Source organism: Calliopsis andreniformis, chromosome 7, assembly GCF_051401765.1.
Source record: "Calliopsis andreniformis isolate RMS-2024a chromosome 7, iyCalAndr_principal, whole genome shotgun sequence".
Lineage (NCBI taxonomy): Eukaryota > Metazoa > Arthropoda > Insecta > Hymenoptera > Andrenidae > Calliopsis > Calliopsis andreniformis.
In genome coordinates this window covers 11585256-11608747 of record NC_135068.1, presented here as the reverse complement: position 1 = coordinate 11608747, position 23492 = coordinate 11585256, and the positions used below count along the sequence as shown (strand labels likewise).

General features: G+C 41.5%; 5 protein-coding genes across 5 annotated transcripts; 3 read left to right on the top strand and 2 right to left on the bottom strand.

Annotated features, from left to right (window-relative positions):
* The first annotated feature begins 682 nt into the window (after positions 1-682).
* Positions 683-10823, top strand: Nompa (no mechanoreceptor potential A). The gene is made up of 19 exons (XM_076382271.1): positions 683-792; positions 3004-3113; positions 3638-3723; positions 3865-4126; positions 4231-4360; positions 4669-4820; positions 4893-5168; positions 5335-5646; positions 5729-5827; positions 5906-6734; positions 7201-7766; positions 8012-8190; positions 8273-8412; positions 8685-8831; positions 8905-8994; positions 9086-9455; positions 9539-9708; positions 9771-9914; positions 10202-10823. The coding sequence occupies exons 2-19, from the start codon at positions 3038-3040 to the stop codon at positions 10401-10403; spliced, it is 4230 nt and encodes a 1409-aa protein (XP_076238386.1). The 5' UTR covers positions 683-792; positions 3004-3037; the 3' UTR covers positions 10404-10823.
* Positions 10824-10936: 113 nt separating this feature from the next.
* On the bottom strand, positions 10937-12773 carry LOC143181789 (uncharacterized). The gene is made up of 3 exons (XM_076382396.1): positions 12505-12773; positions 11869-12092; positions 10937-11331 (listed from the first exon to the last, which is right to left on the bottom strand). Exons 1-3 carry the CDS (start codon positions 12771-12773, stop codon positions 10937-10939), a joined length of 888 nt encoding a protein of 295 aa, XP_076238511.1.
* Positions 12774-13072: 299 nt separating this feature from the next.
* On the top strand, positions 13073-14373 carry Bisc (TM2 domain-containing protein 1 biscotti). The gene is made up of 3 exons (XM_076382273.1): positions 13073-13384; positions 13607-13688; positions 14097-14373. The coding sequence occupies exons 1-3, from the start codon at positions 13183-13185 to the stop codon at positions 14371-14373; spliced, it is 561 nt and encodes a 186-aa protein (XP_076238388.1). The 5' UTR covers positions 13073-13182.
* Positions 14374-15017: 644 nt separating this feature from the next.
* Positions 15018-19009, top strand: LOC143181421 (uncharacterized). The gene is made up of 5 exons (XM_076381804.1): positions 15018-15078; positions 15217-15236; positions 15287-15331; positions 15389-18602; positions 18669-19009. The coding sequence occupies exons 1-5, from the start codon at positions 15018-15020 to the stop codon at positions 19004-19006; spliced, it is 3678 nt and encodes a 1225-aa protein (XP_076237919.1). The 3' UTR covers positions 19007-19009.
* Positions 19010-19181: 172 nt separating this feature from the next.
* On the bottom strand, positions 19182-22145 carry LOC143181710 (mitochondrial potassium channel ATP-binding subunit). The gene is made up of 10 exons (XM_076382257.1): positions 21963-22145; positions 21533-21851; positions 21285-21452; positions 20796-21209; positions 20402-20713; positions 20106-20329; positions 19866-20040; positions 19612-19790; positions 19391-19538; positions 19182-19320 (listed from the first exon to the last, which is right to left on the bottom strand). The coding sequence occupies exons 1-10, from the start codon at positions 22007-22009 to the stop codon at positions 19240-19242; spliced, it is 2067 nt and encodes a 688-aa protein (XP_076238372.1). The 5' UTR covers positions 22010-22145; the 3' UTR covers positions 19182-19239.
* Positions 22146-23492: the final 1347 nt, after the last annotated feature.

The following is a 23492-nucleotide window of genomic DNA, read 5'->3' as shown; positions in this document are numbered from 1 at the left end:
CTCGTTCATCCTAGTTGACCTCGGGTAGGAGTCTCTAATCCATGATTCCGCTACCGAGCGATCGCCCATCGGCACAATCGACCCGACACGTCGATGGTCTGGGGCATCGATTCTCAAACCATCAGGTGAAACGAGTCCCTGGGGGGTCTCCATTTTCCCCAGAAAAACGACCAACCTTCCTCTTCTACCGAAACAAAATCAGCAGAAACAGGGAAGAAGCCATCGAGGGCTTCATTTTTTGGTATTTTGGGCCCCCCCTTGAAGGGACTCTAATTTATGCAAATGTGGAGGAAAGTGATGGCCACTGAGGGTCGCTGAGAACCCATGGGGCCGAGGTTTACACGCACGTCGATCGTTTTCCCGGATGGCCCCACGGAAACTGGACAATGGAGCCACTTCCGGTGAGCACAAGGCCAGAAATCGGACGTGGGGATCCCACCGCGCCTGTGCCGCGTTATCTCGCCTCTGTGCTCTGCCCCCTATGGCTCGTCTATGCGAATCATTCATCGAAACGATCCTTCCATCCATGTCTATGCCCCCCTCTGGACAGGTGGTCAGGTGTCGCGATATTTCCACGGTGAGCACCGATTTTGAGCGCCAGTTTGATTACAGGTGCCATTCGCGGTGGACCGTTTCTACCTTTCTAGTTTGTTCTTGTAGTCTAGGCAGAGCTGACCACGGGAGATCGTGGATAAGTTTCTGGGCACTTCCGACTGGAAGCTGGGGAACCTGGAGAATCTTTAGGAAGGCTGCTGAGCTGGAATATTGGGGATTAAAGTTGGACCATTTTTGGTGAGTGCTAGAAAGACTGATTTTTTTGTGTATTCATTTCAACGAGCCTTGTTTATTTTATATTAGAATTTTAATCTTGAGAGGAGGGTTATTCGGGTCTAGCAAATTATAGATGAGGCCCTGTTGGGCCCCTTTCGAAAGGGCCTTCTCTGGAAGAAGAGTCAAAATTGTGATCAAATTGCAATCTCTAGTGTTTTTTAAAGCCCCATTTTTTTAAATATCTCTTCGTAAATAATACCAAACAACATACTATTAAGAGAACGTACAATTTTTAGATATCTGATTCACTCTTAAAAAATCAAGGACCACAGACCACTTTTCACGACTTAAAATACAATCTTTCGTTCCCAATTCAAACTACTTCCGGTTACCATCGCTGCACACTGCATCTCGAATTTAAAATAATGGCTTCTCGGAAAATCATCCGGTAATTGCGATCTGTCATTGTTCGTGGGAACGTAATATTAGCAGTAATATCGCGCAGCAAGAAATTCCGCGCTAGTTTGCAGCAGGCAACAATGCTATCAGTTTATCATCTCGAATTCGAAGCGTCGGGATGGGTCTGTTTTGTAGCTCTCATTGTTAGTGTAGTCACATCGAAATTGCGAGCTTCTAAAATTCTTCATAGTGAAGTATAGAAGACACTTCTGGGCGAAACTTTAAGCGGAAAACTTGGTGAACTTGTTATACAGTGTCCCTGTAGAATTCGTACGATCTTTGTAACTTCGAAGTGGATGACAGAAAAAAGTAACATAGTCGAAAATTGCAGAAACACTTTTGCAGAAGTAATATTCATTTTTTAATTAAAATGAAGCAACTTTAGGTATTTATTAATTCACGAGAAGCTTGCCTCAAAAATGCAGTAAATGTAAAGAAAACAAATTGATAATAGGGGTAAAGGGTACAGTTGTTGGCCTACCAATAGTGATTGGCTACTATTTTAGAAATAGAAAGATAAAAAATAATTCTGTCATTCTTTTAGAATAATTTTAATTCTTTTCGAATTACTAAAGATTCTTAAAGCTATTTTTATGAACATTGTTTCTAAATTCACTACAATTATGATTTTATTAGCATGTTCACACTATGTAATTTCTTAAAGGGCCAATAATTATACCCTTTATCCCTAAATGAAAATAATAGATGAATGAATCGTGGAGTAATAAATGAAGTCATAGATTTAATTGTCAAGATTATTCTCTAGCCCAGAAATCAATGTCTCTAATTAATTCCCTAGGCCAAAGTGGCAATTTATGTAAATTCAGCAGTCCGTAACAGAGTAATATTATAATATACAGTAATCCATAATTTTCTGTCATCGACCATAACATTAATCACAGTACAAGCGTTCGTTCTCTTTGAACAAACTGCAATTACCGAGGCGATAAACCATAACGTAATTAATAAGCAGCGTTTCTCTTCTGTACGCGTGCACTGTTGAATGCCATTAATGACGAGGCATGTGTACAACGATTGACATTTTGCTCCAATTAATAAGTTTTCCTCGATAATTATCCAGGAAACGCAGTTATTCGAACTATGAAATTTCGTATCATGATCATGATAATAACTAGGAAAACATGTACTGTCTAAAATGCAATTTTAGATGCACTCACGGGGGCCACAACAAATTTTAATCGAAAATAAAAATTGGGGTTCCATGAAACTTTTAATTTTTATAAAAGGGAGAAAAAAAAACGAAAAAAAATATTGTTGGTGTTTATGCAAATTCTCGTTTCCATAAAATAGTATCTAATTAAAGGTTTGTAATGGATATGAATATTGTATGGATTCTGTATTTTTTGCATGGTGAAATTTCCCATAAATGCATAAAGATTCACAGACTATTAATAATTCATTAAAAATTTGGAGAATTTGCTTGAATTTCTGGTTTCCAATCAGCTCGAAGTGCAGAGAGACAAGGTTTTATGGAATTCCTGAGCCGCGCTCACCCTGAACGGCCCCACACACTCGCACCCCCATGAACCTTTTCTCTAACGCCAGTGTCCGTTTGCATGAACGTCCCATGCGCGCGGCAAAAGGACCAGCACACGCCCGTGAAGGCAACGGACCGTGTTTCCAACTTTCAAGCATCGCATTATTGTCCCCTGCGTCCTCAGTGATCGTAGCTGGCTCATGGTCGAGCGATAAATCACTTCAGAAACCGATGTCCATTTTCAGATCGAATACGCGATAGTGTTTTCATTCTAGAATTCGAGTAATGGTGGAATGACAACTTGGCAAGATGAAGAAGATCAATAACGTGTCGGATATACTGCAGACAATCTCTGTGCTTGCTACTTTGAAGGTGATTGTTAATGGTAAGTGTTTAATTAGCTGAATATCCTGATACTGCGTACTTGAGTTTGAATTTCCCGCCGTTTCGAAGGGGCCACCACCCCTCGCGCCAGGGACTGCCCCGATTCGAAGTGTGTTTGTGGCGCAGAAAAATTAGTATTTGGAATTTCCTGGTTCTCTTATCGATCTGATAGAGTCAGTTACATTGTGAATTATGTATGCTCTAGAAAATTCCTTTTGTGCTTTGAAATTCATGAATGCTCGTCCCAGAGAGAGCCACAAGCAAGTAGATTAATGATGAAACGCGTCATGAGAGTGATGTCACTTCGCGCTTGCGAAATTACTATTGTACCACTCCACATGCCACTTATGGCGCGAAAATATCGCGACGATAAAATCGTGGCGTTCTAGAAGCACGCTGACTCGTCCCCAGAGGAAGTAACCTAATTTTTACGCTGGTGGAAGAGGAAATAATAATCCATTCGCGAGAAAAATAAAGTCCACTGAGCACATTCCACGATAACGAAAGGATTATTCCGTTTTCCAGGTCAAACTACTTGCAATGGTGGCTTAGGTCGCGTGGTTTATGAGAGACTTCCGGACCAGCAGCTTCAAGGATTCGATGAGGATGTGGTATAGCACTTGCTCATTTTGGAAAAATTATTTAGTACAATTTTAGGAAGCTTAAACAAAACAGTTCTTTACTTAGAGAATAGATAATATTAGGCTTCGTGAAATTACTTTGTGGAAATTTAAAAAAAATATTCGACCCAGGTACGAGACTCTGCGCCTCCATTCAGAGTCTTCGAGAAGTGCCAGGAGCTTTGCCTGCGCGATAGGACAGCCAATAACAACCTGGTGCGAGCATGCACTAGCTTCGACTTCCAACCTGGCAGCAGAATCGCCTCCTTCAGCGGTGCAGCTGAGTATGAAGAGAGCACTTGCTACTTGACGAGGGAGCAAGCGTCCCCTGAGGGTATTGGCATCCTGATGCTGGTGCCAAACAGTGTCCATTTCACGGAAGTTTGCCTTGGTTGTGAGTGCAGCCTCGATATGAAGGGCCTTTGGACCTTTCAGTAACTCTATCTCTTCGATGATGGTTGTAGATGGATATTCTAATAGTGGTATGTTTCTGTGAAGCTAACAGGATAGAAAGAGAATGCCCCAATAGGCGGTACGTTTTCGAGAGACACCCTAGGAAGAAGCTCAAGCTGCCTCAGACTGATATCAAGGAAGTCAGTGCAGCGAATCGAACCGATTGTGAAGACAGGTATATTGTTGAATTTGAGTATAGTTTAGTCATTCAGTACGTAGGTCCAAAAGTGGAAGGTGAGGCCCAAAAATCGAGAGTGAGGCCCAAAATTCAAAGAGAAGGCCCAAACATTGAAAAGTGAGGCCCAAAATTGAGAGATAGGTCCCAAAAATCTGGAGATAATGCCCAAAATGAATGGGAAGAGGCCCAAATTTTATATCAACTTCGCACTGAATGGCTGACTAATTCTAAGACAAGAATGAAACTTGCTACACATATTGTAGTCCCTATGATCATCTTAATCCCCTACCTTTCTCATCTTTAAGATGCCTCAATGAGTTCACCTTTATTTGCCGATCCGCCACCTACGACACAGCCCTCAGAAGCTGCGCCCTAAGTCGTTTCACCAGAAGGACCCACCCTGAATTATTAGAGGACGACCAGAACTCTGACTATTTGGAGAACACCTGTCTCAATGGTACCCTTTTCCAACTTTAGATTAGAATTTTAGCTACTGCTTGGCTGCTGACACTGGATTTGAACCTTCCAGCGGAGAGGCGCTGTGACGGGCTAGCAGTCTTCGTCAAAGAAGAGAACAAGCGCCTACGAGGTCCCTTTGAAGTCGATATCTACACGAACCTGACCCTGGACGAGTGTCAGGCACTCTGCCTCAGGGCAGAGAAGTACTTCTGTCGGAGCGTGGAGTTCGACGAGCAGACACGGCAGTGCGTGATTTCAGAGGAGGACTCAGTGTCTCAGAAGGATGACATAGGGATTAGCAGCAGCCCCAGCCACCATTTCTATGACTTGGTTTGCTTAGACAATCGTAAGTGTTCTCTGGGTACCTAGGAACATGTCCACAGGTTGGACTCAAGCTCTATGATCCTCTAAATATAGTAGAGTCCAATATAGTACAGTGTATTAATAGAAACTAGAAAAAGGGTCAATCAGTGCTTCACAAGGCTTCACCAATACCCACTTACGAAGCGTAGATCCCCCCCTAGCACGTGGCTCTGAGTACCCAGACAGCAGCTCGAACTCCCATCTCTTCTCGGATGGGCGCCGACCTGACACAGCCTTTCAGAGGTACAGGAACTCGCGCCTGAGCGGAGAGTTCCACTCAGAGATTACTGGACGAAGCCTAAGCGAGTGCCTCGACGAGTGCCTCCGCCAGACCAGCTTCCAATGCAGGAGTGCTGTCTACTCTGAACACTTTCACACCTGTCGGCTCAGTCGATTCAATCAGCGCGATGGTCACAGGATCATCTACGATGCCGATTACGATTACTACGAGAACCTCATGCGTGAGTGTCTGCGTACTATAAGTATGCGAAGGGAATGCTTTGAATCTTAGGCAACAGTAAGATCCAATTGAATATTGAATAGATCAATACTTAGATGGCGATCGAGACAGCCCAGGGTACACCAGGCCAGACACAGTGGGCCAGGACACGAACTTTGGTCGCCCTTCTCTGGGAAGACCTGGTTGGTTCATTATTAATTAGTCTAGTTAGCAGGTATCCAATTTTGACACTGACAAAATAAATTGCATGTCGCGAACAGGGTATCCAGAAGAGTATGATAAAGGGCACAGCAGCAGTGCCAAGCCAGATCGCTACCCAGATCGCTACCCAGGGGACAGATACCCAGATCGCTACCCAGGAGACAGATACCCAGACCGATACCCAGGGGACAGATACCCAGATCGATACCCAGGGGACAGATACCCAGATCGCTACCCAGATCGTCACCCAGACAAATACCCAGACAAATACCCAGATCGTTACCCAGACAAGTATCCAGACAAGTACCCAGACAAGTACCCAGACCGTCACCCAGATCGTTATCCAGGAGACAGATACCCAGACAGATACCCCATAAACAGTCAGTACCCAATAGGAGCAGGGGACAACTTGCCCGAGCCTCTGGATCGCTACCCTATTGGGGATCGTTACCCTAGTGGGGATCGTTACCCTAGTGGAGATCGTTACCCTAGTGGAGATCGTTATCCTAGTGGGGATCGTTATCCTAGTGGGGAACGTTACCCAATAGGAGATCGTTATCCATCTCCAGACAGGTTTCCCCTCCCAGATCGATTCCCAATCAGAGGTGGCGATCGTCGCCCAGTCCCTGTCGATCGATACCCGATCCCTGACGTCGTAGACAGATACCCTACGAATGGACGATACCCTACTGGCCTCGGCAACCGATATCCCATAGCTCCTGGCCGCTATCCTAGTGACACTGATCGGTACCCCAACGCCATCGACCGATACCCCATCCCTGAGGACCCCCTGGATCGCTACCCTTCAGGAATCGGTGGCGCCAGGCCTCATGTTGATCGATACCCTATCAGCGAGAGATATCCTGAGAAGGACCTTTATCCTAGTCGGTAAGAGGGCTATTGTTCGCTTTTCTGAGAAGATTAAGCGAGTTTCATTAGAGCAGTGAATGGGGAGTAGAAGGAATAGAATACTTCGCTGTTTCGTTGACCCTTGGACCAAGGCGAGGTCACTCGTGGCTCAGATACAAGGTTTCCAAGAATTGGGGGTCAGGAAATTTGCAGACTTTGAAGATTTGGGAACTAATGACTTGAATATTTAAGAATTTGAAGAGCTGAGAATTTGAGGACATTTAAATCTGAAAATTAGTCGTGGGAGGGCCTACTAATCAGGCCCTTTTGGAATCTGGGAATTTAGGGATATAGAAACCTGAAAGCTAGTGGTAGAGAAATCTGAATTAAGCCTCTCGAGTGATCTGGAAGCTTGGAGACATAAAAACTAGTGGTGGGGGGTCCCATTATTGAGGCCCTCGAATGACCCCACCACTTCGCCAATCAAAACCCTCTCTGCCTCCAGGTTTCCCCCTCCATCCGGCGGTTATTCCCCCAACTATCCTCTGGACGACGTTTTCGGGCATCAGGCCCACCCAGATCGGACCCACTACAACGTAGGAGGCCCCACTCGGCCCCTAGGCTTCGGAGGGTACAGCAACGATGGTGGGATCATTGGTGGGGGCTACATAGGCGAAGGTGGCATCTACAACTCCAGGCCCTTTGGGACCAGTGGAGGGCCCATCATCGGGCGACCACCTCTAGTGTCCAGATGTGACGAGCAGGACAATTTCCGCCAAGTTGGGCCCCACACTAGGGTCAGGAAGCCCTTCGTCAGGCGGTACACCACTGCCTCCTCCCTGACACAGTGTGAGAGGGAGTGTGCAGACGCCAGGGACTTCGTCTGCAGGTCATTTAACTATCGACCCTACGCTGCTCCCTATGGCGCCGAGAGGGACAACTGCGAGCTCAGCGACCGCGACTCCAGGGACATGGACATGGGCAACCCTGTGTACTATGACTCTGGCTCGGACTACGACTTCTACGAGAGGAACAATGGCAGACAGGGGGCGGACGCGGAGTGTCTGGACGGTAAGCCTCGTAGGCAACCTTGGGGACCAGCACCGCGGACCAAGTGGAGGATTTATTAGTCAGCACTGAGATCTCGATAACTTCCTGAAGTATTGTACAGATTTGAACATTGTCATGTGGAGAAATAAATCTCTTCCTCCCACTAAATTTTTTTTTTTTCACTTACTCAGCAATTGGTATCTTGAAAGTAGAAATGAAGTGCAGTCTAGTTCTGGGTGCATCTGATGAGAGTCTGGTCCTTTTAGTGAGTCAAGTCTGTAGCGAAGACGGCATGGAGTTTACCCTGAGGACACCTGAGGGATTCATTGGCAGGATTTACACTTATGGGTACTATGATCGCTGCTTCTTCAGAGGGAACGGCGGCACAGTGAATGTCCTTCGCATCAGCGGTCCCCAGGGTTACCCTGAGTGTGGTACTCAAAGAGTAAGCGCCTGTTCCATTCCCTCTGACTCATTCTTCAGGTATTCCACGACGCCATGAAATTTAAATGTCCATAAAATTGCAGTATGGCGACACTATGACCAACATCGTTGTGGTGCAGTTCTCAGACTACGTGCAGACAGGGAGGGACAAGCGTTTCAACCTGACCTGCCTGTTTCGAGGCCCTGGCGAAGCTGTCGTCACTTCCGGCTACATCGGTGCCGGGTATGCCAGGTCATATCGATTGAGAGACCGTGCCTTGCACCTGGCCTTCTCGATGATAAATAGCGAATGAGATATGGAATGCAGAATGAGTTGCAATCCACTTGGAGCCTTGGTGCAAGCACACACGATTCACTCACTTTAAAATAATTGGGACAGAAGTTTGAATCTTAGAAATTGGAACATGCTATTAGTCTCTAATATTTTTTAGTAGATGGTTCAGCAAGATTCGGGTTCAATTTCTCTAATGGAGTCCACGTTTATGCTCTGTGTAGATCAGGGTCTCCGATTCCCATTGAGTACCTCCCAGCGGAAAATACTCTGAGCTCCAGAGTGCGTTTGCTAATCTTGTATCAAGGCAGACCCACCACGACCATCGCTGTTGGTGACCCCCTCACATTCAGGCTGGAGGCACAGGATGGGTATGTAAACCAGTATTGCCAGTTTCAGGAATTTTGTGACCCTAATCAATATCAATATTAATATTCCTTATAGGTATAATTACGTGACCGATATCTTCGCTACCAACGTCATTGCCAGGGACCCTTACTCTGGAAGAAGTGTCCAGCTCATAGATACATATGGGTAAACGTGAAATTTCATTTGGGCGAAGTCTAATCTGATCAAAGCCACTAATCATGATTAAGATCCCTCTTAATATCATCTTCTTTTACAGTTGCCCAGTAGACAACTACGTTTTCCCTGGGCTGGATCGCCTGAGGGAAGGAGACAGCCTGGAAGCTCGTTTCAACGCCTTCAAAATTCCCGAATCGAATTTCCTGGTCTTCGAGGCGACAGTGAGAACCTGTCGGGACGGCTGTCAGCCAGCTTATTGCTCAGGCGGCGCTGGAAGAAGCGAGCCTTCTTTTGGAAGAAAGCGAAGGGACGTGTCTCTGAACGACACAGTGGCTGAGGAAACTGTAGTGAATACAGTCAGTGAGAATGCTGCAAACGAAACCACTTCCACGTCAAATTCTACTGTCACTGAAAACAATAACGAAGAAGAAGAGGAAGAAGAAGAAGAGCATGTTAGAGAGATGATAGAGGTACCAGAGAGCAAAATAGAAGACACTATAAAAGAGAAGAGATACAAATTCTCAAGCTAACTATTATCTTGATTTTGTTTCAGGTCCTGGACTCCAGGATGGACATCGACGAAGAAACGATGGTGGAAAGGCAGACCACCATTATGGAGAACGTTTGCATAACTCCCAATGAATACTATGGGCTAGTGACAGCGGTGGCGGTGTTAGTGGTGCTCTTAGCCTCTGTGGTTCTCTTATCTATGCTAATTTACAGGTATAGATTGCTGGGTTTGGACTTATCTGGGAAACTGAAACGGTTTACATAAATTGTTTCAGGAAATATGCTTACTCGGTAATCACCAAGAATCGCAGAGTTGATAAGGCCTGCAATCGCAGCAGCCACTCGGATGAGGCTTACAGCAGTCGAGCAAATAATTTCTCCTTCCTGCGAGCGGGCCTTCAGAAGCCCTTTCAGTCTACGTACGTAACTTATTTTTGATTTTTACTCAAAATTTAAATTAATATTCTAGGCCCTTGAATATTCTAGGGTCCCTAGAGTCTTTAAAGTCTTTAAAGTCCCTAGAGTCTTTAAAATCTCCAGAGTCTCTAAAGCCCCTAGAGTCCCTAGAACTCCTAGAGCCTCTGGAGTTCCTAGAGTCTAGCATCTAGAAGAAAAAATTGAGGAACTGAGGCTAGAAAAGCGCTAAATAGAGAGGAGCACAGTTCAGTATAGATCTAGAGTTAACAAGTTTCTTATTAACTCGCAGATCGATCTCCAGATCGATGAGCAACGTGATCACCCAGCGCGTTAGCTCATCCACAGCTCTGGAGGGGGCTGTTGGATTGTCCTCCAACAGAAGATCGGGCTTCGACCCAAGCGAGCCGATTTATACCGATCCATCGCTCTTCGAGGTCGCTCGTTGCTCGTCCCCGAAGCCTGCACTCAACGACAACTTCCATTTAATGTAAAAAGTATGAGCAAAGCTTGAATCTTAGCGGTGCTGTTGGTATTGTTCGAATGAAGTGAAACGAAATGCTTAGCCGTCCTGATTATCTTAGAAACTTGTAAATGATTAAGGATAGAAACATCGACGTTTGATCGAAGTACTTAAATTTTTAATATCCATTTTTTGGCTAGCGATCTCAGTGATGACTTCAATACCTAAACTAGCTTTAATATTCTCGTTCCCTCAAAGATTGTAGTTAACACAGCTAGTCAAGTTTACGAACCACTGCCAGCTCTGACTGCCATGTCACTAAAAACCATTTTGAGAAATTATCTCGAAGGCTAAAAAGAAGTCGATGTTAAAAAAAAATCCTCAACTAAAATCAGAAAACTGCGTTTAAAGCTTAAGTAACTATCTTTACAGATCTTTATTTATTACTATTAAGTACGTTCCAAGTTGTAGCTAGAAAGAAAGAAATATAGTCCAGGACAGAAACTAATCCCCTTTTATTTTCAGTATCGCGATCAACGAGAACATTTTCTATTTATAAAAGACTCAATCCCCCTTCATCCTATCCAGCTTGTACGTAAAGAGGAGCATCCTGAGTCTGGCTTCCTCCTTGCGATAGTGTGCCTCCTCCAATTTAATCCTTGCCTCCTCCTTCAGCATAGCTGCGATATCGACCTTCATCTGGGCTTCAGAGAGGGCCAGCACGTGCAGTTCCTCTTCTCTGTGAAGGGACTTCCTCGTTTTACGCGGCTGTTCATGAACGATCGGAGAGGCGAAGGTTTGCGTGTTCGACTTGAAAAGCAGACGACTCCCCTCAGGCGTGTTCTCTTTGTCCAAGTCCACTGCAGAGTAGTCCAAGCTCCTGCTAGACTTCTCGAAGCACTCGCTCATAGGTCCACGAGAGATCAGATTCGAGTCCAGCTTGTGGCCACTGATCGAGTCTGAATTAATGAAAGAGGGCTTTCAGAGATTATCTGTTTTTCGTTTAATTAGCAGAGAGTGTTGGATATTTAATTGAAATTGGGAAGGAAAGGTTTGTTGCTTCGTCGAATCGAGCTGACGATGTAAACTGAGATATTATTTCCTTCGCGATGCACACACCTTGATAGGAACGACCGCGATAACGCTCGCGAAACGAGAACGTGACATACGCTGCATTTTGGAGCGCAGATACTGTCTGGCCCGAGCTGATATTACGAAACTTGATGCTAAAGTAATTGTGTCACGCGGAAAAATCAATAATATTTTGTCTCTTAATTAGTGCAAATAAGGCGTGCAGAATTCGTACCAAAGACTTCAGTCTTAAAGTCAAAAATACAGGATTCCTAAGAAACAAATATTTTTAGATAAAAAGACCTAACCCAGACCTAGAACTTTAAAGATTTTTGTTCTTAGATAGAGATAAAAGTAGGTCCTCTAGTAGATAAAAATTACTTCGACCTTTCCCTCTCTCATAAATAAAGGAAAAAATATGTAACCTGAGTTTTTACAGCTATTTTCCTCTTTCAAAGCTTGCTTGGAGGGTTTCATCGTGCAAACACTTTGCAAGGTAAAGGGTTCCGATTCCTTTGGCTCGAACACGACATTGGGTGGTAATCCTACTGTGCCAGACATGGGAACCTCAGGGATAGGATTTCTATTTTCCCAGACTTTTGAGCGTGAATGGCCCTTGGAGAACTGGCAGAAGCTCTTTGAAATATTTCTACAGGGGCACCAAAAATTCAATAACTTTCACTGTATAATTAAAAGAAAAAAAGATAAGAATTTCGAAGATCTAGAATTATAGAAGCTCCCAAATTCTACTGTGCAAAAATTGAGTATTCTCTTAATTTAATATACCAAAAAGTGTCCCATAGCCTCCCACAATAAGCACACAAAAAATAGTAATAGTAGTTAGAAGATTTAAACGTTTCCACATAGCGTCACAAGCATTTCAAATTCAAATCCCGCGCGCCTTGGGCGGCGCCATAGGATTTGAACCCTCCTGCGCAGGAAGCGACTCAGTGGCGTCAGACCCCCTGGACGCTTCGCCCTGCGCGCACGTTATTGCTCTCGGCGGGGAAGTGATGAAAATAATTGTGCACCAAGGATTCTAAAAAGGTAATTATCCTTACTTCAGTTTCTTCTCCTCGCGGTTCCTCTTACAAGCTTTCATATTCTCCCAGCAGCGTCTCAATTGCACAGCCGAGCGCATCCCTTGGGGTCCGACCATTGAATTGTACTCATTGGCTAGCTGAGACCACGCCGATTTCCGCTTACACATCGATATAGGATCGGACTTCTTGTCCTCGATATCCTCGTATTTGTTGATCAAGGTTATCAAGATCTCCCGCTCCTCGAAGCTGTAGGTTTTCCTTGTGCTCTTCAACGACGAAGAAGCCATTTTGAGCGCGGAATAGACGCAGGCCGATCGTCTCTGTCTTCTACTGTTTGCTGCCCAACGCGGAGTTCGTCTATTCTGGTATGTCCTTAAAACTCTTTAAGAATTGGAAAAGGTTGAAATTTTAGAGAAATCTGTTTGAAAATTGAAATTGGGACTTAGTTCGAGATTTTTATATAGGATTTCTGTATGATTCCTATGTAATTGGGTATGGGAGCGTTGGGAATAGAATTGGCGGCAAACGAGACGAAAAGTAGTTGAGGAAGTCGCCTCATAGTTGGCGCTGTGGGAGGGCAGGTTTAATGGCAGTGCGTTCAAAAGACAACAAACATGCACACATTGCGAAGGGAGTACGAGGGACGGTGAATCGAGTGACAGTGTGGTATTCGAAGTAATTGTAAAATGAAACGGCATGTTTCATCTGATGCGATTCCTTAGCGGGCTTCTCTTTATCGTTCTCTTGATACCGCTGAGCAATGGTGTGGACAACACATACGAGATCGACTGCAGTAACCTACGAATGGGACAGTACATCTGCCCTCATCCCGATTACGATTTCATAGACCCGAAAACACAGCAGCCGAAAGGTTGCACGAAGGAGAATAAAGCCAAGGGTGAGTGGAGCCTGACGTTTGTTTCGATTCTGCTTTTCTAAGAGAGCAGGGTTCGACATAACCTGTAATGGAGAGATTGCATTTGAGGATACTTTAGTAGAGCTCTTTCTTCCTTTTTTGCTCGTCAATGAACCCTAGAGACTTCAGTTTCTTTTTTGCCTTTCGATAAGTTCTCTGCGAAATGAGAATATGTTAGTCATATAATCGTTGTGTTCTTATCAGTGTTGTGTCTGGCTGCGGATGGCCTCATTTGTACAGAAACTAAGAATAATACGTTCAAGAAGGACATTCCTTGTAAATGGACGTAAGTATAGATATACTTATCTTAGCAAGAGTTTAGTAAGTATCTTATCTGAGTTAACTTCTGTTTAACTTGAGTCTGAAACATTATAGAAGGGAAATTATCTTCCAAAAGTTTTTATTTAATATAGTTTTTAATTTTCACAGTTATGTCAAGCTGCAATTTTATCTAGTTTTTATTTTGAAGATGTAGTTATAGGAAAAGTATAAAAGATCATTTTGTATTTATACTTAAGCTTTAACACATTGTAGACTAATATATCTTATAATCTTCTTTCACTATTTACACATATTTGGTCTTTGAGAAAATAATATTCAGAGAAAATATATATTGTCCATAATGTGTTAAATATATGAGGCAGTATGCTAAATAAAATTTACTCTTATATTCTTCTCTTTTTTTTTTTCACAGAAATGGATATTCCTTTAAAACAGCATTGTTACTCTCCATATTTCTTGGCATGTTTGGAGCAGATAGATTTTATCTAGGGTACCCAGCCTTAGGTTTGCTTAAGCTGAGTACTTTAGGATTCCTCTTTCTTGGTCAGTTCGCTGATGTAATACTTATAGCAACACAAATTGTAGGACCTGCAGACGGTTCACACTATGTAATACCATATTATGGTGCAGGGATTCATATCGTAACAAGTAATAACTTTACATACAGAGTGCCACAGTATGATTGTTGAAAGAGTTTTAAATGCAAGATAAATGATAATTATTCTAAAAATTGTACAGCCCCCTTGCTTTCATCACGAGCAACGATATGCAATCCTAGAATCGAGTCCTATTTCAATATACCTGGAAGTAAATTACTGTGTATGCTATTTTAATGAGCAAACAAAAGGATCATCTTGTAGATATGTAATTCAACGAAACATTGTACATATAAAAAAAGATTTGTTACTGACTTATTACCTATTGCCACCATAGTCGTGTAATAAATATTTGTTTTTATTGGAAGGGTTTTCCTTCTCCTTGTCCTACTTCCCTCTAAGCTGCACAGAGAAAGTGTGATTCATATTTCTGTATCTCCTTATATTAATTCTTACTCCAGGTTTATCCCTGAATCCGCAATTCCTTTATCGCATACGTGCTCGCCCACGTATTTTGTTGCAATTGATTACATACAACTCGTAATTGAAAGATCGATATTTAAACTTTATTAATTAATGGGCATTGAAATTATTAGATTCTTTACACACACTCGTAATTTAAAGGTACACACGAAGTGACGTTAATCTTGCTGTGTTTATGAGACAATTTTTGTATTTATCACGCGTGAGCAATTATCGAGCACGTCTTTGATATAAAAGCGACGGTATTCGGTAGCATGAACACCATAAAACTTTCGGACACGACGAAAATAAGTGTAGTTAATGTTGCAGTGCTTAGTAATTATCTAATATAAAAAAGGAATATGAAGAAATTGATTCCACTTCTGTTACTTCAATATACAATACTAATTGCAATTAGTCAACCAGTGAAAAAAACAGTTGTAAGTCTCATACTATGTTTCCATTAAAAATTAGAGCTTCCAGACATATTATTTGCTAATTCTAAATATAGTTTATGCACTACTCAAAATAAATTTTCAATAAGTCTATTTGCCTTATTCTTAAATATTCATTCATTATCTTGAGCAGTGTATTCATATTCTAAAATTTGAGGCCTACACATAAAAAGAGACTGATTTATCCACAGGATGTTAATAAAACAAATTCAGATGTGGAAAAACACAGATCTCCAAGAGATTTAGAATTTCGGGCGCCATTATGTACGATCCATCAGTACTTTGATGAACAATTGGGATATTGTGTAGATGTACCAGGTGGTGGTAAAGCATTATATGTAGATACTACCAGATCATGTGGCACAAACATCTTGAAACCTCACTGCACTAATCCCAGATATTACTACATTTGCCAGAGGAATAAAATAATACTAGCTAAATGTGCACATGGCCAGCATTTTGTGAATCCTTTACAGAAATGTATCATTGTAAATAAGCTCAATCCAATTCTCAAACCTAATCATCAACATCAAGAAATATTGGATTCCATATTGATTCCACCATGCCAGAAGCTAGGATCATTTCCTGTGCCCAGAGATTGCACCCTGTTTTACACTTGTGAAATCAATGGGCATCATATGATTCAAAATATCTTCAAGTGTCCAAACAACATGATCTATAATCCAATGATGGAATTGTGCATCCCTTCAACTACATGTACAAACAGGGAAGTCCATTCATCCTTGCAGCCTTGTGTACCTCAGTTGGAAGAGATTGATTCTTCTGTAGAAACTACAGAAGACACCAGAGAATCAAGTGCTGGGATTATTCATATCGAAACTGTACACACTAATACAACATTTATTTGCTTGGAACCGTTTACGATAAATGACAAGAATAAGTCACCGTTTTGTGACACGACATTTAACAGTGGAGACATAAGTACAACAGAGCTACCATTACAGGCAACTACAATGGGAGAAATAATTCCAGAACTGCCAGGTACAGGTGAAACAGGAGGAGAACTCCCTACTATTGTCCCAGCAGCTCCTGGTGAAGAAATAACACTACCAGGTGAAGTGGGAACGACTGAGATCACTCTGGGAACATCTACTGTTGGAGAAATAATTCCAGGACTGCCAGGTGCAAGTGAAACGGGGGGAGAGCTTCCTAGTATTATCCCAGGAGCTCCTGGTGAAGATACAACATTACCAGGTGAAGTGGGAACGACTGAGATCACTCTGGGAACATCTACTCTGGGAGAAATAATTCCAGGACTGCCAGGTGCAAGTGAAACGGGGGGAGAGCTTCCTAGTATTATCCCAGGAGCTCCTGGTGAAGATATAACATTACCAGGTGAAGTGGGAACGACTGAGATCACTCTGGGAACATCTACTGTTGGAGAAATAATTCCAGGATTGCCAGGTTCAAGTGAAACAGGGGGAGAGCTTCCTAGTATTATCCCAGGAGCTCCTGGTGAAGAAATAACACTACCAGGTGAAGTGGGAACGACTGAGATCACTCTGGGAACATCTACTGTTAGAGAAATAATTCCAGGACTGCCAGGTTCAAGTGAAACAGGGGGAGAGCTCCCTAGTATTATTCCAGGTGCTCCTGGTGAAGAAATAACAGTACCAGGTGAAGTGGGAACGACTGAGATCACTCTGGGAACATCTACTGTTGGAGAAATAATTCCAGGACTGCCAGGTTCAAGTGAAACAGGGGGAGAGCTTCCTAGTATTATTCCAGGAGCTCCTGGTGAAGAAATAACAGTACCAGGTGACGTGGGAACGACTGAGATCACTCTGGGAACATCTACTGTTGGAGAAATAATTCCAGGACTGCCAGGTTCAAGTGACACGGGGGGAGGGCTTCCTAGTATTATCCCAGGAGCTCCTGGTGAAGGTATAACATTACCAGGTGAAGTGGGAACGACTGAGATCACTCTGGGAACATCTACTGTTGGAGAAATAATTCCAGGACTGCCAGGTGCAAGTGAAACGGGGGGAGAGCTTCCTAGTATTATCCCAGGAGCTCCTGGTGAAGGTATAACATTACCAGGTGAAGTGGGAACGACTGAGATCACTCTGGGAACATCTACTGTTGGAGAAATAATTCCAGGACTGCCAGGTTCAAGTGAAACAGGGGGAGAGCTTCCTAGTATTATTCCAGGAGCTCCTGGTGAAGAAATAACAGTACCAGGTGACGTGGGAACGACTGAGATCACTCTGGGAACATCTACTGTTGGAGAAATAATTCCAGGACTGCCAGGTTCAAGTGACACGGGGGGAGGGCTTCCTAGTATTATCGCAGGAGCTCCTGGTGAAGGTATAACATTACCAGGTGAAGTGGGAACGACTGAGATCACTCTGGGAACATCTACTGTTGGAGAAATAATTCCAGGACTGCCAGGTGCAAGTGAAACGGGGGGAGAGCTTCCTAGTATTATCCCAGGAGCTCCTGGTGAAGGTATAACATTACCAGGTGAAGTGGGAACGACTGAGATCACTCTGGGAACATCTACTGTTGGAGAAATAATTCCAGGACTGCCAGGTTCAAGTGAAACAGGGGGAGAGCTTCCTAGTATTATTCCAGGAGCTCCTGGTGAAGAAATAACAGTACCAGGTGACGTGGGAACGACTGAGATCACTCTGGGAACATCTACTGTTGGAGAAATAATTCCAGGACTGCCAGGTTCAAGTGACACGGGGGGAGGGCTTCCTAGTATTATCCCAGGAGCTCCTGGTGAAGGTATAACATTACCAGGTGAAGTGGGAACGACTGAGATCACTCTGGGAACATCTACTGTTGGAGAAATAATTCCAGAACTGCCAGGTTCAAGTGAAACAGGGGGAGAGCTCCCTAGTATTATTCCAGGTGCTCCTGGTGAAGAAATAACAGTACCAAGTGACGTGGGAACGACTGAGATCACTCTGGGAACATCTACTGTTGGAGAAATAATTCCAGGACTGCCAGGTTCAAGTGAAACGGGGGGAGGGCTTCCTAGTATTATCCCAGGAGCTCCTGGTGAAGGTATAACATTACCAGGAGGAGTGGGAACGACTGAAATCACTCTGGGAACATCTACTCTTGGAGAAATAATTCCAGGACTGCCAGGTGCAAGTGAAAATGGGGGAGAGCTTCCTGGTATTATTCCAGGACCTCCTGGTGAAGAAATAACAGTACCAGGTGAAGTGGGAACGACTGAGATCACTCTGGGGACATCTACTGTTGGAGAAATAATTCCAGGACTGCCAGGTGCAAGTGAAACGGAGGGAGGGCTACCTAGTATTATCTCAGGAACTCCTGGTGAAGAAATACCACTACCAATTGAAGTAGGAACCACAGAAATCCCACTAGAGCCAACCACTATTGGAGGAATAATTCCAGGATTTCCAAGTGCTAGTGAGTCAGGAGGAGGTCTACCTAATATTATTTCAGTAGCACCTGGTAATGAAATACCATTTCCAGTGCAACTAGGACCGAGTAACGTAGGAGTAATCACAAATGAACAACAGGGTGCAAGTGTCAATATTCAAGAAAATATTAATTCTGAATTGTTCGCGAAGTGTAGGAACCTCCTAATAAATTTGTCCGGGGAATCAATGTCATCTGTGCCATCTCTGACAGACAAAAACCTGGACACTTTATCAAAGCATAACAAACGTGTCTTAAAAAAGAAACAACCAAGGAGGACGTTATCACGGCATGTTGTATCTCCTTTTACCTCAGCATTATTAAATATCACAGAAACTCTCGAGCACCGTATGCAAAAGATTTTACGCAGATATGCTCAAATTCGCTCATAGAACTCACAAATAAAATCAGTTTTTGTAATTTATTCCAAGAGAAGAGTCGTATAGGAAGTGTATAATAAGAGATATAGGAAATTGGTAATGTAAAGAGTATTATAAATATCTATATATTTGTACATGTACATTTTGTTGAGTTTGAGGTAGTCTAACACGCATTTAGGAATATCTTGTATAGTCAGGTCATTGTCATGATGTAGTTAATAATTTATATCTAAATTTCACTATTATTATGTACTTTCTTTATCTTGTTCATTCACTAAGGTGTAATATACACCCTTCTTTTTTATTAATTCTGTGTGAGTTCCCATCTGAAAGTACAACATGAGTTATAAAAATGTTTGCAAAAAGTTCTATTAAAAATTGCATTTAGATATCCACCTCCGCGATGACTCCTCGCTGCAACACAACGATGATGTCAGCTGCCTTGACCGTGCTCAATCTATGAGCGATTACCAAAACTGTTCTACCTCGCGTGGCTCCTTCCAGCGCTTTTTGAACAATTCTTTCACTTTCGTAATCCAGTGCACTATAAATCGTATTCGATTATAAGAAATATTTCGAGACTCTCAAAGAATAGAATATAGAATATATTATTTTACCTTGTAGCTTCATCCAAAATTAAAATAGATGGTCTTTTGAGCAGCGCTCTAGCAATAGCAATTCGTTGTTTCTGTCCTCCAGAAAGTTGGGTTCCCCTTTCGCCTACTTGCGTTTCGTATGATTTTGGAAATTTCGTGATAAATTCGTGGGCATTTGCTTCCTTTGCAGCTTCAATAACCTAGTATATTAATGAACAAATGTTAGAAAATTCCTGGTACACATGTTTTATCATTTGTAAGAGAATAGTCCTCACGTCTTCGTCTGAAGCGTCCTGTTTTCCATATCTTATATTTTCCATGATACTAGTAGCAAATAAAATGGGCTCTTGGTCTATGTATCCCAAAACATTACCTCGAAGGTAGCCAGCGTTGAGTGATCTCAGATCTTTACCATCGATCGCAATGGATCCCTCATCCACATCATAAAATCTGGGATATTTAGCATTGTAGAAATGTTCTCAATGTCTAAAAAAAATACTTAACCACAGAATTACCTTTCTAATAAGGCAGCTATCGTAGATTTACCATTGCCGCTTGAGCCAACAATAGCTACTGTTTTCCCAGCAGGAATGTGCAAATTAAAGTTCTTTAGAATAACATGATCTGGCCTGGTAGGGTAACTAAATTTCACGTTCTTAAATACTATATTTCCTGCTGGAGACTGGTCTCTAATAATTTCCCCATTTACCATCATTGGAGAGGGTGGCATGTCCAAATACTATTGAAATGAATTTACAGAGTAAGGCACAATTTATAGTAGCTATACTAATTCATAGAATTTTGTGTATACCTCGAACACTCTAGCGCCAGCGCTAATACCTCTGACATAAGTGCCAAATAATAGTGATAGCTGAGACAGAGATCTTTGTACAGTCTGTGTAGCCATTAAAAACGCCATTAAGTCTCCTGCAGACAATTGACCAGTGGACATTAGGTGTCCACCGAAGTATAAGGTACAGAGTAGAATACCATTCAAGAATAGGTTTGTTCCTCCTTGGAACAAACCAATCCCAAAACCTAGCTTTTCGTATAACCTAGAACCTAATTCAACTTCTTTAGAGTACATTTCTATTTCTTTATCTTCTGCTGCAAAAGCCTTCACCTATATAAAAATAAAGCGCAATTTCAGATATTTTTACATGCCAAAGAAATTTTGTATTATTATCATTTGTTCTATTATGTACTGTTCTGATGTTTTGTATAGCTTCCTCAGAAACTGCAGTAGACTTGGCCATCTGACTTTGTGCTTCTGCCGACAGTTTTCTCAAACTTCTTCCAAGCAGTGTGCCAATGAAAATGATTGTGGGCACAGATACTGCCATAGCAGCAGTCAGTTCTGGTGATATCAGCATTACAGACACCACACATCCAGCAATTTGTGTAGTGCTTCTCAAGCCTTGAGATATGCATGTTTTAAACGTGCTCTTGAAATCCTGAATATCACTGGTCAGTCTGCTTACTATTTCACCACTACGATTCTTATCAAAAAATGTGATATCTTGCATAATGATTGATTTAAACAAATCCTGTCTCAAATTCATTGCCACCCTCTCTCCCACTTGGGAAAGTGTGTAGATGTACACGAATGTGAAAAATGCCTGGGAACAAAATTTGCTAAAATTTTTCAGAATCATGCAGTTTAATGATCATTAATCAAGCTAGTAGTTACATACTTGTGCAATATACATACGTGCCAATGCAAAGGCAGGCTCTGTAAGCTGTGAAAGCACATTTCTCATTGTGTCATCTGCTGTATTTTGGCAGACTTTTGTTAAAACATTGATTACATTGCCCACATACTGTGGTATCCAAATGTTTAATACAGCAACAGCCAGGGCACTCTAAAAATTCCAAAGAAACTCAGATTATATATAGTTCAATATTATAAAATAAGCACATATTAATGCAGGTATCTACTTACTGATAAAGCTAGTAATAATTGCCATACATATGGATATAAATACTCTAAAAATTTTCTCCATTTAAAGTCTATCTCTTTAGCATCATCCTTATCTTTCTGAACCTGAATAGCTTTGCATTCCACAACAGAGCTACGTGATTTTAATATACATGTAGTTACAATTCCTAGGCCTCCGAAACCAAACTTTAAAATAGAAGGAAGAGTTCTCAGCTTGGTATTGCTCTCAGTAATGCATTCTTTAACATTAGAACTAAATTGCTTTTTTACTATATTGGAGGACCTACTTCTTTGCTTCAATATAGTTGTTAATAGAGTGTCCCTACAACAGAAACCCTTTATTTTTCATAACTGAATGCGCAAGTTCATTTTTAGCAATCTCGAAAGCCAAATCCAAAGCTCCAAGCAACTTGCTGGCAAATGTAAACAGTACCTTGGACTAAAGTGATGCTTAAATAACACTGTTCTTAGGATAGACATTTTTCTAAACTAATATTTTATTTGTTATTTAATTATTTACACCTATGCTTATTTTCACGTTATTTTCTACTATAAATTTTGGTACGTTTCGATCATTTTACTCAAAAGAATTACGTTTTATTCTATTCTATGAAATGTTAATGACATTATCATTACGTAGGACATTTGGGAGTCAAAGTAGTGGAATGAAATTAAGGAAGGTTAACTAATAATACTGAACCAAGGGCAGCGCCATGTTTGAAAGCGCACAGTAGTTTTAGTTTCAAAATTCTCCGCCAGATGGTGCTAGCAGTACCTCAAGATTTAATACCTGCTTTTCCTTTCTACCTGTTCATTAGAAATGTGAGTGCAAACAGAGGTGAAGGACGTGTTTTTGAAAGTGATAGGCTTTGAATCAGAAGTGAAAAGTTTATTATATTACAATTCTCTCCATTCCTGTGTATAAGGTTTGATTTTTTATTTTTTTAAAACATTTTTAATGAAATTATTTTGTTAATGTGATTCTATACGTTCATATTTGAAGAACTTAATTCATAGTGAAGTTGTGTTCTTGCAATTTGCGATTCAGATTATTTTACAATATTTTGTGAAGTAATTTTGTTGAAATATAAAGATTTCTGTGATTGTGTGATCGTTTTCGCAAAGTCTAATAAGAATAACAGTGTCTAATATATTTTTTAAAATATATTGTTGAGAGTGGAGCAACTTATGGTTGTAGAAGATAGATAGACTAGTACTAGAAAAAAAATAGGTTTGAAATGAAAGGAAATATGTACTTTATTCAGTTATTTTATCTCCATTCTCTTTTTCATTTTAAATATGAACGTATTTTTAATTTGTGACATATTATTCTGTTACTATTTATTGTTCCTTTTACTCGCTATTTTTACCTGAAATTCGTAAAACAAAATGGCGTCAGTTAAGTAGTTTAATGGCGTCAGCCTTACAAAAGTAGGACAAAGAATAGTAATTTAATTTAATTTAAAGGAATTTCTCAACTATTAGGAGTTGAACTTTGAAGTTAAACCAGAATATTAATTTTAATCCTTTTTATCATTACAAAAAAATTACTACATACATTTTATTTTGCATTTAACTTTTTTTATCATATAAAACCTGAAGATAAATTTTCAGTCGAGATCATTAAAAGTGGATATAGCAAATTTTCCCATTAAATTTATTTCCTTCGCTATATTTAACATCCTATATATTTAGGATATAGAATATATATATTTAAATTATATTATATATTTCAATTTACAATATTTTTAATATGATGGAGAGGGGAAGGGCGGGGGTCATGAAATTTTGAGAAAATGATTTTTCATATTTGAGTCTCATAAAATAGTTCCTTTCTCCACTTCTCAATAATGATCCCCGCGAAAAAAGTGAAAAGCACAATAATGGCTGCTTGAGATCCAAAGAAATGGCAGAGGACCATCGATGGTCAATAAATAGTCAATACCGTAATGGCTGCCAGGGT

What these genes read in the sequence shown, in the direction of transcription:
- Nompa (XM_076382271.1), top strand. Translation starts at nt 3,038, where the DNA reads ATGAAGAAGATCAATAACGTGTCGGATATACTGCAGACAATCTCTGTG. An exon ending in CTTGGTTTGCTTAGACAATC is followed by an intron (nt 5,169 to 5,334) that starts GTAAGTGTTCTC and finishes TACGAAGCGTAG; the next exon opens with ATCCCCCCCTAGCACGTGGC. An exon ending in TCCGGCTACATCGGTGCCGG is followed by an intron (nt 8,413 to 8,684) that starts GTATGCCAGGTC and finishes TGCTCTGTGTAG; the next exon opens with ATCAGGGTCTCCGATTCCCA.
- LOC143181789 (XM_076382396.1), bottom strand. Translation starts at nt 12,773, where the DNA reads ATGGCTTCTTCGTCGTTGAAGAGCACAAGGAAAACCTACAGCTTCGAG. An exon ending in CGCGAGGAGAAGAAACTGAA is followed by an intron (nt 12,093 to 12,504) that starts GTAAGGATAATT and finishes GTGCCCCTGTAG; the next exon opens with AAATATTTCAAAGAGCTTCT. An exon ending in AAATAGCTGTAAAAACTCAG is followed by an intron (nt 11,332 to 11,868) that starts GTTACATATTTT and finishes TCATTAATTCAG; the next exon opens with ACTCGATCAGTGGCCACAAG.
- Bisc (XM_076382273.1), top strand. Translation starts at nt 13,183, where the DNA reads ATGTTTCATCTGATGCGATTCCTTAGCGGGCTTCTCTTTATCGTTCTC. An exon ending in GAAGGAGAATAAAGCCAAGG is followed by an intron (nt 13,385 to 13,606) that starts GTGAGTGGAGCC and finishes TGTTCTTATCAG; the next exon opens with TGTTGTGTCTGGCTGCGGAT. An exon ending in GACATTCCTTGTAAATGGAC is followed by an intron (nt 13,689 to 14,096) that starts GTAAGTATAGAT and finishes TTTTTTTCACAG; the next exon opens with AAATGGATATTCCTTTAAAA.
- LOC143181421 (XM_076381804.1), top strand. Translation starts at nt 15,018, where the DNA reads ATGAACACCATAAAACTTTCGGACACGACGAAAATAAGTGTAGTTAAT. An exon ending in CATTCATTATCTTGAGCAGT is followed by an intron (nt 15,332 to 15,388) that starts GTATTCATATTC and finishes ATTTATCCACAG; the next exon opens with GATGTTAATAAAACAAATTC. An exon ending in TCCAGGATTTCCAAGTGCTA is followed by an intron (nt 18,603 to 18,668) that starts GTGAGTCAGGAG and finishes TACCATTTCCAG; the next exon opens with TGCAACTAGGACCGAGTAAC.
- LOC143181710 (XM_076382257.1), bottom strand. Translation starts at nt 22,009, where the DNA reads ATGTCTATCCTAAGAACAGTGTTATTTAAGCATCACTTTAGTCCAAG. An exon ending in CACGTATGTATATTGCACAA is followed by an intron (nt 21,210 to 21,284) that starts GTATGTAACTAC and finishes TTTTGTTCCCAG; the next exon opens with GCATTTTTCACATTCGTGTA. An exon ending in CTGGCGCTAGAGTGTTCGAG is followed by an intron (nt 20,330 to 20,401) that starts GTATACACAAAA and finishes TCATTTCAATAG; the next exon opens with TATTTGGACATGCCACCCTC.